At 43.2% G+C, this 20,029-nt stretch overlaps 1 protein-coding gene across 14 annotated transcripts in view; it reads right to left on the bottom strand.

Annotated features, from left to right (window-relative positions):
• CREM (cAMP responsive element modulator) overlaps positions 1 to 20,029 on the bottom strand; it is a 75,913-nt gene that overhangs the window by 6,677 nt on the left and 49,207 nt on the right. For 6 of the 14 annotated variants that reach the window (XM_030550151.1, XM_030550163.1, XM_030550152.1 and 3 more), the window contains 2 exons: positions 13,234 to 13,422; positions 4,658 to 4,814 (listed from right to left, as the gene is read on the bottom strand). In XM_030550151.1, the coding sequence (XP_030406011.1) occupies positions 4,658 to 4,814; positions 13,234 to 13,422 (346 nt within the window). Of the gene's footprint in view, positions 1 to 4,657; positions 4,815 to 5,579; positions 8,653 to 9,174; positions 12,804 to 13,233; positions 13,423 to 20,029 lie in introns of those variants that run through there. The other 8 variants (XM_030550155.1, XM_030550154.1, XM_030550161.1 and 5 more) reach the window with 7 other exon arrangements.

Below are 20,029 nucleotides of genomic sequence, written 5' to 3' on the forward strand. Positions count from 1 at the left end.
ATTAGGAAATAGTGCAAGTAGAACCCCTTGCCCCTTAGCTCCCGAGGAACCGCCTTCACTGCTCCTATGACAAGGAGCAACTGCACCTCCAGGATAAGGCGCTGCTCATGAGAAGGGTCCCTGAAGGACAGAGAAGTGGGGTGTGAGGGAGGAGAGGAACAGAATTGGAGAGAATATCCCACTTCTACTGTGTGGAGAACCCAGTGGTTCAGTGTTATTTGGGACCATGCATGGTAGAAGTGGGTAGACGATTCCGAAAGCAGGGTTGAGGATCTGATATACGGTCTGACACGTCGTCACCAGGCACACTTTCAAAAGGCCTGCTTGGAGGCCGAGAAGTTGGACGCTTGGCCCTGTGATAATGAGGGCTGGGATGGCTTATGCCTGCCATTCCTACCTTGCCTTCTAGAAAAGTCTTGCCTAGGGCGAGGTTGGTAAGGATGTTGAGGGAGTTGAGGTTTAAAGTGTTTTCGCTGAGTAGCGGGGATATGCATCCCCAGCAATTTTATCATCACCCTCAAATCCTTTAGGTTGTGTAGATTGGCGTCTGTTTGCTTTGTGAATAATCTTGTACCATCAAAGGGCAGGTCTTGCAGAATCTGTTGGACGTAAGTGGGGTAGGCCTGAAACTTGAAGCCATGAGGTTCTCCTCATGTCTATGCCAGAGGACAAGGTATGCACCACCAAGTCAGTAGCATCCAGTGAGGCCTGTAAAGAGCTCTGTGCCACTGTCTTGCCTTCCTGCACAATGGCCCCAAACTCATCTCTGGGCTCCAATGGTATTAGCGCCTTAAATTTGAGCATGGAGTTCCATGAGTTAAAATTATATCTGCTCAGGACTGACAGTTGATTAACAATCCTGAACTGTAGGCTGCCTGTGGAGTAGACCTTTCTACCAAAAAGGTCAAGTGGTTTGTTTTTTTTTTACAGTCCTTAGACTTAGGCGTGGGTCCCTGCTGCCCCTGCCTTTCACGTTCATTAACCACAGACATCACCAAGGAGCAGGGTCTGCAGGTGGGAGTATACATACTTGTAACCTTGGAAGGGAACGAAGAATTCGCATTCTACTCCCGTGGCCATTTGGGAGATGAAGGCTGGCATCTGCCACACAGTTTTGGTGTTGTTTTGAATGGTCCTAATGAGTGGAAGCGCTACTCGGGATGGACCTTCTGGGGCCAAAATATCCACCATTGGGTCCTCCTGTTCCACCACCTCCTTGGCCTGCAAGCCCATGTTGTGCGCCACCCTGCGGAGTAGATCCTGATGGGCAAGACTATCTATGGGTGGTGGGCCTGAGACCGAAGTTCACGCTATCGTCTCATCCAGGGAAGAGAATGAGGGTGCAGGTGGGGGAACTGGGTCATCCCAGGCCTGTTGGTCCATGGGGACCTGCTGCTTGACCTGCGGTTCTGGGTCGATGATCCCGTTCCACCATAGGAGCAGGGGTCTGTGTTGGTGAAGGTGCTGTAACCAGAATCCCTTCGACACCTCTGGGTGTGGGATGGCTGGACAAGGCCATCAGCAGCCTGGGCTTGGATGCCACCAACTGGGAGCCCTTGGACAAGGTACCCTGGGACTGGTGATATGCCCGGGGATTCAAAAAGGCCACTGTGCCGGTCCTTGCAATTGGGGCGGCCATGGCATTGTACCCACATCAGGCGGTGCTGGCTCCAGTGTGAGTAACTAGACCCCATGTCAGATTCTGAAGATGGGAACTGGGATCTAGAAGGCCATGGTGGTGTCAGTCGGAGCTGGCCAGGTGAATGGTGCCGGGACCTCAATCTTTATTGAGGGGATTGGTGGCGCAATGATGATCTGCGCTGGGAGCAGGACCTCTGACGATGCAGGGACCAGCGCCGGGACTCTGAGTGGCACCCCTTTCCAGTGCTGGGGATCGCTGACCTAGCAATGCAGGCAGGCACACCATTGTTGTCTTCTGTGAGGTGGTAGCACCCTCGGTGGTGCCGGGGACTTCTTGCAGAGAGTCGGAAACTGCGGTGCTGTCATGGCAATGAAGTCCCGCGCAGTCTCGAAGATGTCCGGAGTGGATAGCAGCCCCACCTCCTCCACCATGTGGATTGGGGAGTCCAATGGTTCCAGGCTCAACGGTACTCCTTGCGTGTCTGAGGTTCCCAGAGCCAACTCCAAGGAGCTCAGGGTGGGGTGTTCCTTTCTGGGATGTGCTCCATTGGCCAAGACTACAGGGGAGGGTCTCACAGGAGATCCATCTCTACTCTGCTTGGTGTGCTTCTTCTGCAGTGCTGGAGAGTGGGACCGGTGCCAGGCGGTTCCCAGAGTCTTAGGCACGGGGGATCGGTGCAGTGCCGCAAGTCTCTGTGCTCAGAGATCTTCTGTGATGCCGATTCTGGTACTGATGCCGGCACACTCCGCACTGAGGAGCTTGGTGTCGGGTCCTGCCATGCCGAGACGGGCTGTGGTTTAAGAGCTACCTCCATGAGGAGCTGTTTCAACCTGAAATCCCACTCCAAAACCCTTGCAAATCCTGCACCTATTGGCTTGGTGAGCCTCCCCCAGACACTTTAAACAAGCGTTGTGGAGGTCACCCATTGGCATGGGCTTATTGCAGGACTCGCAGGGCTTGAATCCCTGGGATCAAGGCATGCCCTGATGTCCCCAAGGGGAAAGGTTAGGGTGGAGAGGAAACTCCCCAGTCCTAACAGAACTACTAGTAACTAATAAAACTAGAACAACTGCAAACTACTAAGGTAAACTACACTATAAAACTAGGGGAAGCAAGTAGAACTTGCAATCAAGCCACTCGCAGTTCTGACCATCACAGGTGGTAAGAAGGAACTGAGGAGGGAACGGGTCAGCAGGTTCATATATTGAGTGCCATGAAGGCACCACTCCAGGGGGCTCCACAGCTGACCTGACAGGAGCTGCTGGAGGAAAAATTTCTGGCAACTGTGCACGTGTGCACACCTGATTGGAATGGATGCGAACAAGCACTAAAAGAAAAAAAGGCGAAATCATCTCTGAACGAAGATCAGAGGGAAATGTGTTTATACATGTATAATAAAGAACAGAACTCTAAGTATAATGTTGAAATCTTATATTTAGATATATTTAACAGCAACAAAGGGGTGGACGATCGCTAGGGCTTTTTGGCTCCTGGAGAAGTTTAGGTAACATAACTACGTGATAGACCCAGGCCAATTGGGTACAGCAGAGTAATAGACAGCAGATATACAGGCCACTGGATAAGCAGTTTTCTGTTCCGTGACTGACCAGAGCAGGGGCTGCTCCAGGCTAGGGAGAACACATAACTCCAATTAGCCTGCAAAGAGTCAGGTGAGGCCGTTAAGCTAATGTGAACACCTGACTCTAATTAAGGCCCTCTGATACTGTAAAAGAGCTCACTCCCATCAGGCCGGGGGAAGGAAAAGGAAGCCAGAGGAAAGGAAGTGTCGCTGAAGGGCTGGGTAATAAAGACACCCTCAGGCCACTGGAAGAGACCCCCTAAGGTAAAGGTGAAGAAGGCATTGAGAGAGAGAGAAGCGGGGGAGCTGTAGGGAAGTGGCCCAGGGAAGTGTAGCAGCTCTGGAGGTGAAAGGTTGGCTGCCAACAGCTGCTACTACGAGGGTCCCTGGGCCAGAAGGCGGGCCCGGGTTCCCCCCAAGCCGCCACTACAGAAACAGGAAGACAGGTCCCTGTCAGGACAGGAGACGCAACTGTTCTTGAATAAGCCTGTAGGGATAAAAGAGATTGTGGGGTTCTCTCACCAACCTCCTTGCTGGCTTATGATGAAAAGGCCTCAGTAGACTGTAACTCTGGCCCTAGAGAGAGAAGGGCTACGTGGAGGGTCGCAGTGAGCCTCTGAGGCTAGCATAAACCACCTGGAGGCACGGGACCCATGGAGACAAGGTCAGAGCTCTGCCACAGTGATACGTACATTAGCTGGATACTGCTACAAAATATGACTGGCAATAAAAAAGTTAATGTTTATATTTAAATTGTCATAATTATATTTCAGTGTTAAAAGTCCATGGGGATGAGTCAGACAGCTCATGCCTTTGATTTGAGAATTCTTGTTTCAGGCTCTCTGTAGACTCAGGAAGACAACACTGCACTGATTTCTTATCTGTTAATTTTGAAACTGACTTTCACAGTCATGAAGGGTACAAATATTTTTTTCAATGAAAGCTTAGATTTAGTAACACAGTTTTGCAGGAAAGGGTGCTCCTCATGACTCAGTTAGGTGGCTCATTTTATCTTCACTATCATAGAATATCAGGATTGGAAGGGATCTCAGGAGGTCGTCTAGTCCAACCCCCTGCTCAAAGCAGGACCAATCCCCAGACAGTTTTTTGCCCCAGATCCCTAAATGGCCCCCTGAAGGACTGAAATCTCAACCCTGGATTTAGCAGGCCAATGCTCAAACCACAGTTGAAGAAAAGCTACTTATGATTTAGGCAATTATTGGCCATTATACATCAGTGCTGTGTAGGTACCACACTTGCTGGTGACGTCGTTTAACGGCTAAGAATGTTCTGCTCTCCCTCGATCACATCAAGGGCCACATGACCTTAAGAGTAAGAATTTATTATAATACTTTCCTTTGAAGAAGATTAATCATAGCTGACATTTGCCCTTTGCAGCAGTGACTAATAATTATATTATTGTTACACACTCTTACCTATTTTTCATAAGTCTCAGTTCCCTTTTGCGTGTTGCCTCTTCTGCTAGCTGCTGAGGGCTGTGCAAAGTTCCTGGTGAGGCTGCCATTACCACTCCTTGAGGCAAGGCTGTGGTGGGAGTTCGGATCTGGTAAGTTGGCATGTCTCCAGTGGCAGCTGTATTAAAGAAGAACATTTTTTACTTTATATAAACTTACCTGTCAAAATCTAACTGAAATAGCATACGTCTGTTGATATGTTAATTACATCAAACATTTCATAGGCTTGTGATGTGATGACACAAAAGCTAACAAATACAACCAAGACTTCTTCTATCTACTTTGTAACACGTTAGTTACACAACACATTTTAAAAGTAGTTTTATGTTTTTAACTTGGAACCAGTCCCTTTCTGATGCTCTCCCTTTGCTTTGTTAGTTTCTCTAATTTTTCATTCATTTCTAAGATGTTCTCTTGCTACTTTTATGACAAAAGGCAACCTTTAAAATGTCATTAAATCTGGGTAAGTCAATGTATGTGGCATGTCTGACATTTTAAATTATTATACATTTAAATGTTGAGTGTCTCATACTTAAAAATAAGAGCAAGTTCTTGCTTGTAAATTTTGATATGTTTTATATATCATTGCAGACCTAAGAGCATAACTTTCCCTCATCACAGCAGATGAATACAGGAGATCAAATTTCAGGTGCTATCACATCATCTCATTAAATTTGGTACTGCGTTTCTTTAAAAAAAGTAATTCCAGTACACAAATAATGGAAGTCAGTGAAATTCAGAAATGGGTTAAAAACAAAAGGTAAAATTCCCCCAACACTCCACTTTTTTGAGGGGGGGAGGGAGAGACACATGGGTTGGGAAGATAAGAGAAGTCAGTTATATGGAGGAAAATATAGAAAAAACTAAATGAATAAATAATTACCCTTCTTATAGCCTTCTTCCACATCTTTTCACACCAGTGGATCTTCTAAAGCAGTACTCAGAAATTGTAAAATGGGAGAAAAATAGATTTAAAATAATAGACTCCTAGGAAGACCATACCAAAAATTCACTGGACATAGGTCACATTCAAGCAAGAGAGGATGGCCTTGTAAGTAAGGCACTGGACAGATTGGCATTCAAGAGATCTGGGCTCAATATTGGTCTCCCTGTGTAACCAATGGCAAGTCACTTAGCTCCTGATTTGGTGAGGTACTTAAGCACAAGGATTTTGTTTCAGTTCACCATTTCTAAAATGGAGTAATAATACTTCTGTGGTCCGACACTATATTTGTTATGTCTATTTAAGTCTTTAGGGCAGGGACTGCCTTTCACTGGATGCATCTTCATTAGGAAAAAGGTGTCATCTTAGCTTGAGTTAACGAGCATGAATCAAAAATCCTAGTGAAGATGAGAACATTTGTAATTTTTACTGGAATTTGCAGGTAACCCTAGACTTCCCCATAGTCTTTAAGATCGCCTGTTAACACCTGTGTCAACTACAAAACTGCCTTTTATTTCACCAGGATTTTAACTCATGTCAGCTAATGCAAGATAAACACACCTTTTTTTCTCTAGTGAACACACTACCCCATGTATATATAAATAGGGCTCTAGCACAATTGAGCCCTTATCTCTGTTGAGGCCTATAGAGGATGCTACTGTAATTCAAATAAAGCATGATGATAATGCCTCGACCAGTCAGCATAATGTCTTCTCCTACCTCACAAATAGATGCCAGTGAGTTCTAAAAGCATGATGTTAGAGGAAAATAATTGTTTTGATCCAGCAAAGCTAGCAGTCGGATCATTACACCAAAACTCAGACAAAGCCTCAACATTTTTTAGTTCACATCACAGTATATCAGAATAATGAGATTGTGCAGTACAGTAAATCTCTTCAAAGCACTTTACAACACACTGAATTAAATTATATTTGCACTGTGATTATTTCTATCTGCAAATCATTGTATATAATGTCTCAAAAAATTAGAACTGACCAGAAAGGAAATTGCCATTTTCCTTAAAGACAAGCTGCAAAAAGTGACATAAAGAGTACATGTAAAGTATATCCAGCTATTTTTCTATTCTTTATTATTAATTATTACTATTATTTCTTTAGCATCAAGAGCCTTTGGTGCTATACAATGCACAATAATAAATATAGTTCCTGTCCCCAAAGATATAATAGTCTAAAAGGCAGACCCAGAGGATGGGATACACTGGGAAATCCAGAGGAAGGGATGATTTTATTTGATTTAGGGGGGTGGTGGTGGTTGTGTTTAATTATAAATGGAAAACATGCTTCTTGTGAGATTCACAAAAAAGTGGGTTTTTAAGAGGAACTTGAGCGAAGACAGGATTACATGTGGAAAGCTGGTATGAGCAGCATTACCTACTACTCCTAAGGTGATATAGGAAAATGCACAGAGCCATGAAGGGAGAAAGGAAATTGTGTATTGAGACTGGAATCACTGTCAGAGTGAAATGGTTAAGAGGAGACACAAGGCAAGGTTTAGGATTTAGGTGGGGATAAAGTTATCAAAAGTTTTGATGGAAAGATTGAGATGTTTTAGAAATGCTGATGTTTGGTATGATTCTAACCTATGTGAAATGTGCCCAGATTCCATAGTGATGGATGCCTTACAGATATCTGCAATAACTAATAAAATAATAATGATCCATTAAACATTGGAAGAGTGGAAGTGGAAAGCCTCAAAATAAAGGAAGTAATTCAGTTTATTATTTACTTTAAACTAATCTGTTTTTGTCTTTCTGGTCCCCTTGAGGTAGAGATTCACCAGCTCCTGCCTCTATATGATGCTCCACCATATATTCTATTGGTGACTTCCATGGCAGGTATGATATCACCATCACAGAGAAAGTCAAAGCATCATATTGAATAGGAGTCAGTGAGACTATTTCAACAACCTAAAAGAAATAATACAATCTGATCAATGCAGATGGACCCCTGCAAACATGTGAAACCCTATTGTCTTTAATGGTACTCTATGCAAGTGTAAGAGTTTAGTCTACCATACGAATCAGAATGCAGGATCTTATTAGAGAGGGAAGAATTACAGCCACAGTGATCTTTTTCTTCCTGAACAAAGTCCCAGAAAATTTGATTTACAATAAGAGTATTTGCTCAATTCACCTATCTTAAGGAAATACAGAAATATTCATATGACTTTATAAAGAAACTTAATGTAGATTGTAAATTGTTTTCACAGACCAAACTCAAATCAAACACTAAGGTCAATGGTACATAAGACTGGGAACCAGGATAGTCCTAATGGCTGACCCATGCTCTCACTGCATTTCCCCAAGGAAGTCACTTTCTCCTTAAGATTAAGCAAAATTAGTTAAGCAAACTGGGTAAAAAGCATTCACTGAAAGCCTTGGGCTGTATCTGAGTTCCGGCACATAATTTACCAAATGACCAAATTACTAAAAAAATCCTTACCTTGTAAATCAACCTTATCTGGAGAATTTTAATAAGACCAACATACTAATAAAAATTCCTTTAAAAACAGGCTGTTGAAAAAATGTTCTCTTGATGAGCAGTAAAGAGTAGCCAGACTCAAGTTCTTATAAAGGCTACCCAGGAAAAAGAATGTGACAGGCTATATATCCCTCCCCCTTTGTGAAGCATACCAATAACTATCTTATTAGAAGCGTTTTTAACTTTTCCCCCATAAAGCTTCTAGTTTGTTCCTGAATAGCTGTTTGTGTGAACACAAGACCCTAAAGAGAAGATACTTACACTTTTGGAGTAATAAAACAAAGTATATGAAATAGCTTTACTCAGCTAAGAGCAGAACGTAGACACAAGCAGCAAACTAGTTAGCATTACAACTCTGCAGCGTTTGATGAAGCAGAAAGGAACTGACTAAATCACAGCATGACTCGGAGCTGACGTCAATGTGTATCTTGTTTGGAGTTTAACTTTTCCAGTTCCCCACTGCAACACGATTCCAGGAAGTCTAATGACGTCAGCCTTTTGAACTCAATTAGCTGAGGAACAGACCATTTTAAACAGAGGAGGAAAAAACAAGCAGGCATTATGACACTCAGAACACTACAGCTCTTTCAGATGCATTTGTGCTCCCTATTTTCTTTAGCAATGAATAGTAAAGGCTTATTTATATAACTAGAACAGTGCACATCTTTCACTTACAACTCCACTTTAGTTTTGACAGGCTAAAATAATCTGACATGATAGTTTATTTATTACTAAACCAAAAAGCAACAGACCAGCTGCACATATTATTGTAAAGAGACTACTGCAATGCAACAACAAAGATACACTAAAGAGTGCTATTAAAAATGGTAAATTTACACTAAAATGCTGTATTAGCTAATGGGGAATAAAAACAATTGGCACCAATTTGGGCAACTTTGCACTGTAAAATTAAAGAGGTACTTCAACAAGTTTTAAAAACAAGTTCCACATACTGCTAGCTATGAAATCTTTTCTGGATTTCCAAATAAAGTATAGAAACTGCTATTTTAAAGACCCTGACAAGAGATTCCTACCTGTTTCATCTCCTGTTACAGCCATGATCAGCTTTTGCATATAGGATTCTCTTGTTGCTCTATCACAGCCCAACGTGAAATGTTCCAAACTAGCAAGCATGTGCAGGATTACAAGCAGGAACACTGACATCACAATGACCTCACTAGCCTACCTCTGTTATTAACGTGCTTTGTCCTGGAACAGCTCACTAAAACTGCAGCCCAAAAAACCTGTTTTTGATGATAAAGCATCCTTTCATATTTCTGTAGCCTAGCTTTGGTTTATTCTAATTTACATACGTTCCTAATTTACAGACCACACTCACAGATCTACTTGTAAATTAGACTCAAAGACACATTGACAGCAAAGTCTGATGGAAATTATTTCATAATCTTAGTATTGCCAATTCCAAAAATCATGAGTCAGATCCCTAAAAATGGTTAAATTAGACAAAAAAAAAAAAACAAGAGATTTTTTTAAAGAAGTATAAATCATAATTTTTGGTCTGCCTTCTAATTTTTCAACTCTTTCTGCCCACCCCCAATGTGTGTGACAATTATAGAATTGCCAACTTCTACAAATTTATAGTGATTAAGGAGATTTTGTTCCCCTGGCTGGAGCTTTTCCTAGAAGACCCAATTGAGACCAGGGCCCCATTGTGCTAGGCACTGTACAAAACATGGTAAGGCACAGTCTCTGCCCCAAAGAGCCTACAACGAAGTACAAAACACAGTGATGAGTTTGTGACACAGGAACTCAAACTGGGACCCACCAATCTTATATCATATGGGACTACCAAACATCCATTAGATGGGAACAATCCTTGCTGAATGGGGAAGGACTCAAAATCATGACCTACAGGTGAAAGGCTCTGTAGCTCCTTAGCAATGCCCTGAGCCTCCAGTACTCCATAAGTACAAATGTTATACCTTTGAGAATGAGGCTTCTTTCTGGACCTTGTCCTTGTAGAACACAGTGTAGGACGGCTCCAAGGTAAGTGCCCTAATCTCAGAGACCCTACAGGCAGATGTTATTGCTAAGCCCTTCCACAAGAGGAGAAGGAGGGAACAGGATGCCAAAGATCGAAGGGGGAGCCAGTGAACCTAGACAGCATGAGATTTAAGTCCCATGGAGGTACTGAATCCCAGACGTGAGGGTAGAATCGCTTCAGAACTTTTAGAAATTGGACTGTCGTGTCATGAGCAAAGACTGACCTGCCCTGGGATGGGGGATGGGAGAGGGAAATAATGGCCAACCAAACCTTGGTAGATGAAAGAGACAGACTTTGGAGCTTGAGATGCAGGAGGTAGTCCAGGATTGACTGCAGCGAGGCCTGTTTGGGCCGAATACCTTGGTCCAACACCCAGTACGTGAATTGCTTTTCTTTGGTCGGGTAGTTCACCCTGGTGGAGAATCTTCTACTGACCAACAGGACTTGTTGGACATGGGCCGAGCATTCCTGCTCCTCCATATTTAACCATGCAGCAGCCAACCCCATCAGGTGCAGCGCTGCCAGGTTGGGGTGCAGAAGACTGCTGTGGCTCTGTGACATCAAGTCCAGCTGAAGCAACAACTGTAGCAGGGCATCCACAAAGAGGTCCAGCAGTGGGCTGAACCAATGCTGGCGTGGCCAAGCCAGCACTCTGAGGATCACCTTTGCCCTCTCCTATTTGATTTTCATGAGAACTCTGTGGATTAATGGCACTGGAGGGAAGGCATATGACTACGGGAGCAGAAAGGTGCCTGACAGAGAGCCTCCATCAATCCCCTGAATCAAACAGAAAACGTGGCACTTCCTGCTCTACCTGGATGCAAACAAGTCCACCTATGGAGTCTCCCGTGTTTGGAAGATGACACTGATCATCTCCAGATCTCCAGATGGAGTGCCCATTCATGGTGAGACAAGAAGGTCCTGCTGAGGGGAACTGCCAATGTGTTCCTGGCCTCAGGGAAGTGCATGGCTGCAAGATGAATGGCATGATGAAAACAGAAGTTCCACCGCTGAAGAACTTCCTGCAAAGGGCTGACAAGCGAGCTCCGCCTTGTTTGTTGATACAGAACATTGCAGCAGTGTTGTCTGTCAGGATCTAAACCACCCTGCCCCTCAGATGAGACAGGAAAGCTTGGCAGGCCAAGTGAACCACTCTGACCTGTCTGATGTTAATATGGAAGGGGCGATTGTGACTCGACCAACGTCCTTGTGTGCTGAGATTGTCTAAGTGGGTTCCACATCCCAGATCCAAGGCATCGGAGACCAGGGTTACTGACGAGGATCGGGCTGCAAAGGGAACTCCCTCCAGCACCGATATGGGATTTGACCACCATACGAGTGACGACGGTATGTGGTCCAGTACCCTGACTACACAGTCTATGTTGTGTCTGTTGGGAGGTAGACCGACACCAGCAGCACCTGTAGAGCCCTGAGATGGAGCCACATGTACCAGACCCTGTAAGTACAGACTGTTAAGTGGCCCAACAATCTCAGGCACATGTGAGCGGTGGTGAGAGGTTTAGCCCCCATGTACAAGATCAGGTCTGTCATGGCTCAGAACCAGGTCTCAGGGAGAAAGGCTCTGGCCTGAGTGGAGTCGAGGACCACCCCAATGAACTCTATCCATTGCACTGGTATCAGAGTTGATTTTTCTGTATTTATCAAAATACCCAGATCACAACAGATCACCAGATTGACGTTTCTCTGCACCTGACCCCACGATCAACCCTTGATGGGTTGCCGGGTCTTAGGCACATCCAGTACCAGGTGTGGTGTATTTGGTACCAGTATGACCATCAGGTCTTTAGCCACCTGGGAAACCTCGGGTGTTGCAGGCCCCAGTAGGAGTCGGGGTCCTCTACCACTCCCAGGAGTCGAAGGAAGATCCCTGGTTGGGCTAGAGGGTCTGACCACAGCGGCATCCCGTTGCAGCTCCATGGTGGATGTGCGGCCTGAACGGGGACCTATGTCCAGAGACCCCTTCCCCTCCTTGGATGGTGCTGGGGAGTTTCTTTTCTGTTGATGCTTTTTGGGCACTGGCGAAGGGGAATGGTGCCAGGAGGAACCTGGTGCCGGTGGAGTGCTCTGCACTGAGGCTCAGGTGCTGGGCACAGAGTCCAATTAGGAAGGCTCCAACACCAGGTGAAGTGCAGCCTCCATGGGGAGGGCTTTCAGGCGGATGATGCACTCTTTCTGGATTCTGGGACAAAAAAGTTCTTACAAATCCTGCACTTCTCCTTTATATGAGACTCTCCCAAATACTTCAAACAGCTGCTGTGGGGGTCACTAACAGGTATAGACCTGCTGCGTGATGAACATGGTTTGAAGCCCAGGGAATGTGGCATGCCCCGCTCTGGGGCGAAGTCCCTGCTAGGACTCTAACTACTAAACTAACACCTAACACTTATCACTTAATGACTAACTATCTGAGAACTATATACAAAGAAGACAGTCAATGGGCTGTTAGAAAAACCACTAACACTCTTGCGAGGCAAGACAAGGCACTCTGACCAACTTTCACAGGCAGTAAGAAGGAACTGAGAGGGTGTAGGACAGGTAGTGCCTAATATACAGATGCATGAGCGTGGCACTCCAGAGGGCGCCACAGCCAGCCCTACGGATACTGCTAAGGCAAAAATCTCCAACAACTGTGGATGTGGGCACACACACACCTAGAATGGAATCAACATGAGCAAGCACGCGAAGAAGAATTCTGAATTTCATTTTATTTACTCCAATTACACAGCAACTTCCAATCAAACTCAAACTGCACCACTCCACTCTTGGCCTACTATGAAACACTATCTCGCAAAGCCTGGACAAAAGTGTACATACGAGCCAGCAATGTCATCATGCTCTTCCCTCATTATCATATATCCTCTAAAGTTCATAAACATTTATTTTCAAATGAGAGTAGCTGCCCTTAGTGAGCAAACCAACCCACTCTTCTCCTAACACTAACTTTCTCAGTTCCCTTTATTAGTAATTCTTTTATTAGTAACATCACCATAATGTGCACACCAACAAAAAGCACTTTGTGAAAAAATAATTTGTATAAATCTAAAATGCAGTAGATCACAAAATATACCTTGGACAACAACTTGGCTTCCAGGTACAAAAAACTGCTGTGTGCCATCAGGTGTTTGTGCTGCATATTGCACAATGGTAGCACCTGGCTGAGGAGCTCCTGAATTTGTCATTGTTAATGTCTGCAGTCCCTGGACGCCATCAGATGCTGGATTAGAAATCTGGATTGCTCCACCTTGGGCTATGGCAACTGAATGCAAAAAGAAAAAAACAGATTACGCGATAGAAACAAATATATACAACATATTATACTATATTTACCACTTTGGGAAGAAAGTTTTTTTTCATCAGATAGAGACTTCCAATCATTTCTGTGCTTAAAGAAATTTGCAGAACTAATAATATGGCATGGCATGCTGAATTAATATATTTTTAAAAAACTGTACTAGCCTCTTATGTGTCATACTCCTATTTTGTATTATTCACTTTTTGGGTCAATCACATGGAGAATGCACTATTTTACCCATTTTTTTTCAGTTTACAGTCCCAGCAACTCTAATGTTTTCCATTCATCCCAGGAGAACAAGCCACCCAAACACAAGGCCAAGGTGCAAATGAGTTTGTACAACAGTACAGTACCATGTTATTCACTACTATCAACAGCTTGGCCCACGCTATCCCTTCGCACAGACAACAGTGATCACTATGGGTCACAGATGAGCTATGGCAGGTAAAGAGTATACTTAGAAAGAGCATATCTAGAAAGGTAGAAACATTTTGAATTCTCCACCATAGCACAAAATAACACTTACAAGACTATGCTACTGCAGTAAAGATGGCAAAATGAACCTTCTACTGCTCCAGAATCAACATGGCAGAATCAAGGCCTACAGAGATATCTTGCATAGTGAACTGCCTAATCAACCCAGACTGTATAGCCCGAATATCCAAATTCTAAAGCTGTGAAGAACTGTCAACATACTTTAATTATAAGATTAACTGAATACATATATACAGCTAACTTGGAAAGAAAATTCTACCCCTAACTAGATTGCACTATCCTCCTCATCACCCATGACTGAGTTTGGTCCCTGAAAAAATCCTGAAAAAATATTAGAATCACAATCAGTGAAGCAGATCTATTTCCCTCCTGACCCAGAAAAGCCAGTGAAGAACTATTAAGCAAGGCACTAATGGAAATAGTCAATGCCTCTTTCAGAGAAGCACATCTACCAAAGTCCTAGAAAAATACAATAGTTTGCCCAATTCTCAAGAAACCAACAATCAACCCTGAAGATCTTTCCAACTACTGTCCCATCTCCAATCTCCTGTTTCTGGGCAAAATCATTTAGCAAATAGTAACCACTAAGCTCTAGCAACATGTGACAGCAGTCAATATCCTGGATACCTCACAATCAGGGCTCAGATCAGGACACACCGCACCGAGGGCTCTAGTGGCATACAAAATTACCTCCTCATGGCCATGGACACAGGTAAGATCAACATGCTTATACTGTGGACCTCTCCACACACTTTGATACAATGGACCACAAAGTAGTACTAATACATCTACATGACATAGCAGGAGTAAATGGCCAGCAGTATAGACTGCTATTGTTCCTCTCCAACAGAACTCAGAGAATGGAGATAAACAACTGCTCCTTCTCTCCAAAGGCCCTCACCTGTGAGGTCCAACAGGGATCCATACTATCCCCACTTCTCTTCAATACTGGGAGAGATAATGAGACATCACAGGCTCAGTTGCCAACATTATGTCAATCCGACTCAACTCTCTCTCTCGTTCTCAGCTGATGTAACCACTGCCTCTACTAACATGTAACCACTGCCTCTACTAACAACGGGTAGTGATCAACGGCTCCAATATAGTGCCCATCTATAAAAAGGGAAATAAAAACAACCCAAGAAACTACAGACCAGTTAGTTTAACTTCTGTGCCAGGGAAGATAATGGAGCAAGTAATTAAAGAAATCATCTGCAAACACTTGGAAGGTGGTAAGGTGATAGGGAATAGCCAGCATGGATTTGTAAAGAACAAATCGTGTCAAACTAATCTGATAGCATTCTTTGATAGGACAATGAGCCTTGTGGATAAGGGAGAAGTGGTGGATGTGATATACCTAGACTTTAGTAAGGCATTTGATACAGTCTCGCATGATATTCTTATAGATAAACTAGGAAAGTACAATTTAGATGGGGCTACTATAAGGTGGGTGCATAACTGGCTGGATAACCGTACTCAGAGAGTAGTTATTAATGGCTCCCAATCCTGCTGGAAAGGTATAACAAGTGGGGTTCCGCAGGGGTCTATTTTGGAACCGGCTCTGTTCAATATCTTCATCAACGATTTAGATGTTGGCATAGAAAGTACGCTTACTGAGTTTGCGGACGATACCAAACTGGGAGGGATTGCAACTGCTTTGGAGGACAGGATCAAAATTCAAAATGATCAGAACAAATTGGAGAAATGGTCTGAGGTAAACAGGATGAAGTTCAATAAAGATAAATGCAAAGTGCTCCACTTAGGAAGGAACAATCAGTTTCACACATACAGAATGGGAGGAGACTGTCTAGGAACGAGTATGGCAGAAAGAGATCGAGGGGTCATAGTGGACCACAAGCTTAATATGAGTGAACAGTGTGATACTGTTGCAAAAAAAGCAAACGTGATTCTGGGATGCATTAACAGGTGTGTTGTAAACAAGACATGAGAAGTCATTCTTCCGCTTTACTCTGCGCTGGTTAGGCCTCAACTAGAGTATTGTGTCCAGTTCTGGGCACCGCATTCAAGAAAGATGTGGAAAAATTGGAGAGGGTCCAGAAAAGAGCAACAAGAATGATTAAAGGTCTTGAGAACATGACCTACGAAGGAAGGCTGAAGGAAGTGGGTTTATTTAGTTTGGAAAAGAGAAGACTGAGAGGGGACATGATAGCAGTTTTCAGGTATCTAAAAGGGTGTCATCAGGAGGAGGGAGAAAACTTGTTCACCTTAGCCTCCAATGATAGAACAAGAAGCAATGGGCTTAAACTGCAGCAAGGGAGATTTAGGTTGGACATTAGGACAAAGTTCCTAACTGTCAGGGTAGTTAAACACTGGAATAGATTGCCTAGGGAAGTTGTGGAATTTCCATCTCTGGAGATATTTAAGAGTAGGTTAGATAAATGTCTATTAGGGATGGTCTAGACAGTATTTGGTCCTGCCATGAGGGCAGGGGACTGGACTCGATGACCTCTCGAGGTCCCTTCCAGTCCTAGAGTCTATAAGTCTATGTATAGTTGGCAGCTGGTTTCAAGCGGAGTGCCCCAAGGGTCAGTCCTGGGGCCGGTTTTGTTCAATATCTTTATTAATGATCTGGAGGATGGCGTGGACTGCACTCTCAGCAAGTTTGCAGATGACACTAAACTGGGAGGAGTGGTAGATACGCTGGAGGGTAGCGATAGGATATAGAGGGACCTAGACAAATTAGAGGACTGGGCCAAAAGAAACCTGATGAGGTTCAACAAGGACAAGTGCAGAGTCCTGCACTTAGGACGGAAGAATCTCATTCACTATTACAGACTAGGGACCGAATGGCTAGGAAGCAGTTCTGCAGTAAAGGACCTAGGGGTTACAGTGGACGAGAAGCTGGATATGCGTCAACAGTGTGCCCTTGTTGCCAAGAAGGCTAACGGCATTTTGGGCTGTATAAGTAGGGGCATTGCCAGCAGATCGAGGGATGTGGTCACTCCCCTCTATTCGACATTGGTGAGGCCTCATCTGGAGTACTGTGTCCAGTTTTGGGCCCCACACTACAAGAAGGATGTGGAAAAATTGGAAAGAGTCCAGCGGACGGCAACAAAAATGATTAGGGGGCTGGAGCACATGACTTATGAGGAGAGGCTGAGGGAACTGGGATTGTTTAGTCTGCAGATGAGAAGAATGAGGGAGGATTTGATAGCTGCTTTCAACTACCCGAAAGGAGGTTCCAAAGAGGATAGAACTAGACTGTTCTCAGTGGTACCAGATGACAGAACAAGGAGTAATGGTCTCAAGTTGCAGTGGGGGAGGTTTAGGTTAGATATTAGGAAAAACTTTTTCACTAGGAAGGTCGTGAAGCACTGGACTTGGTTACCTAGGGAGGTGGTAGAATCTCATTCCTTAGAGGTTTTTAAGGTCAGGCTTGACAAAGCCCTGGCTGGAATGATTTAGTGGGGGATTGGTCAGGCTTTGAGCAGAGGGTTGGACTAGATGACCTCCTGAGGTCCCTTCCAACCCTGATATTCTAAGATTCTGTATCAGAATGTATACAGGAAATTAGTTCTTGGATGAAGAGCAGCTGGACTGAACTGAACCCAGGCAAGACTGAAGTGATGCTGGACAGAGAGGGGAAATATTTCCAAGAGCTGATCAAGATGTTTCCACCTTCCATCAAAGACATATAGTCCTCATTCATCAAAGGAGTGTGAAGGCATACAGCCACACAGCATCCTATTTGACTCTTCGCTAAGCTTGGTAGCATTAGTTGCCAAAAATGACTTTTTTTAACCTCCAGTTTGCTAGGAACCTTCAACCCTTCCTCCATCCTGCCCACCCTGAAAATGACAAAGGGGAAGTGGCCAGGGAATCTTTATGCTGTGTCAATTCTTGGCTGACATAACAGCTCCTTAGGATTATAGGTGGCTGGAACGAAGTGATAAACTGACTATGACTGAGGATTTGTGCTTAAAAGCTCAAGACCCAAAAGGAAGCAGTTAGGCAATATGGTATCTTTTTATAAAACAACAGTAAATTCCAAATGGTCAAACCTAAAATTTCAACTGCCAGTATTGAGCAGTAACTGACCATCACTACTACAACTTGGATTAACTCTCAACTCTAATTTTTCTTTCACATGACAATTCTGACAAAAACGAGAAGCATCTCAAGAAACATTTTGCTATAACTCCCTTGAGCAAAGGTAGATCTAATATACTGGAGTTCACTGCAATAAAAGATGGATGGGATTTTGTTTTAAGGTTTTTGTCCTTTTCACATACAATGAAGAACTTTTTCAGATCTAGTTAATGAACTATTAAATTATGGAGTAAGAAAACTGCTTGCAAAAAGATACAGCTTTAAAAACAGAGATCCCAAATCAGACTCATCATCGCATATGAAGGCTGGTATCTGCATTCCCTGAACAGTGCCTAATATTAAAGCATACTGCTGCAAATGTATTTAACAAATACTGTACATGAAATCAGTCTAAAAATGCAGAACATGTTGTTCTAAGATATCAGCACGATTTCTTATATGAGGGAAGAACAGCATGCATCAGGACGCTTCTAGATCAGGCTCATGCCAAAGCCTTTTTAAAATTAGATTAAATAAGATTTAGTTAAATTTCTTATGGACTCTGCTAACTCAAGCAGACATTGGTGATACATTTATTTTGCTTATTGCAAAGTAGATGTCTTACTGAACAAATATTCCAATTAAAATAGAGAAAAACACAGGCCCTACTAGTCAGTACAGTTTTAGCAAATTATAACAAAAGAAAGTGATGTGCAATTACAATTTTAAAAATTATTGATACTAGAATTTGCACTTAATTTCATATTAAAACATTAAATTTCTTAACGAAACTCACTAAACAGTCACAAAAATAATCAGAGTAAAGTTTTAAAATGTTCTTTCAGATTAGACACAAGAGTGACCTCTGAGCCCAAAGAGGGAGGATGGCCACCTGGAGAGTATTTTCTCCAAAAAATCCCAAAATGAAAGTGGAAAAATGTGGAGTAGACTGATGCAAGAATGCCCAGGAGTGCTGCTGACTTCCTGAAGCCCAGGAGGTGGAGGTCCTGATTAACGTAAGCATGGGAGTTCTTCAGGCTTTACTGAACGACACCTCAGACCTTAGTCACCAGGAAGAAGACAATGATGTGACTAGTGAAAACACAGGTTCCCAGATTACCTGGCTGCTGAGTTAAGATGTTTTAATTCCCAGTTCATCACAAACCTGTAGGGATGAATATTGATTGTATGTCTGTAACAATACCTCTCCACAGACACTAGGGAGTTCCCCTTGCATGACAAACTTGATAAATGTCTCATTGCAACTAGAACCAACCCAACCCAAAACTAGTAGATCAGTGATATTTAAGAAGAAAAAATAATTTTGGCATTAATGGTGGCTACATGAATTCTGACATGGGAACATAGTTAAGAAAATTAAAAGTTGGAAAACATGACTAAAGGAATTTTTCACAGAAAGATTTATTCTTTGTAGCACTTAGTAATAGTATTTTATACTAATTCTTGAGGCTAATGGAAATATTTAACCCTTCACACATAAGGCCCAATTCTGTTTCCATTCAGATCAGCATCCAAGTTCATACTGACTGCAACAAAGCAAAACTGAACTATAAATCATGTAGAGCTTCTTTTATATGTACTGAAAGTTGCTGCGTAGCATAAGTAATAACTGAATTTGTGTTTAATTTCCAAATGCAGATAGTTTCTTCTGGCATTTATTTTCTTTTCAGTCTTGGACACATTCATCAACTCTATTGCTTTGTGTTTTGCTACTTCCATTCCTTCAAGCCTATTCAGGTTTTCCTGAAAAGGCTACATTTTAGAATGAATTCTTCACATTTTTTAATATAACTTCAAAACTGAGTTTCTTGATAAAATGATGACGACCTAAAATGAAAAGCTGAACACAACTAATAAATATACTCTCCAGTTGAGTGGTTCAAGTTGTGAGCAGCTCCCAAGAGGTCCTGAGCACTACTGTTGCAGTCACTGGGTATTAAGGACTCTGCATCTAACCGGAGTGAGTATCAATGCCCTTACTTTTTAGACCCAATGGGTTTAAGGA

This window comes from Gopherus evgoodei, chromosome 2, assembly GCF_007399415.2.
Source record: "Gopherus evgoodei ecotype Sinaloan lineage chromosome 2, rGopEvg1_v1.p, whole genome shotgun sequence".
Lineage (NCBI taxonomy): Eukaryota > Metazoa > Chordata > Testudines > Testudinidae > Gopherus > Gopherus evgoodei.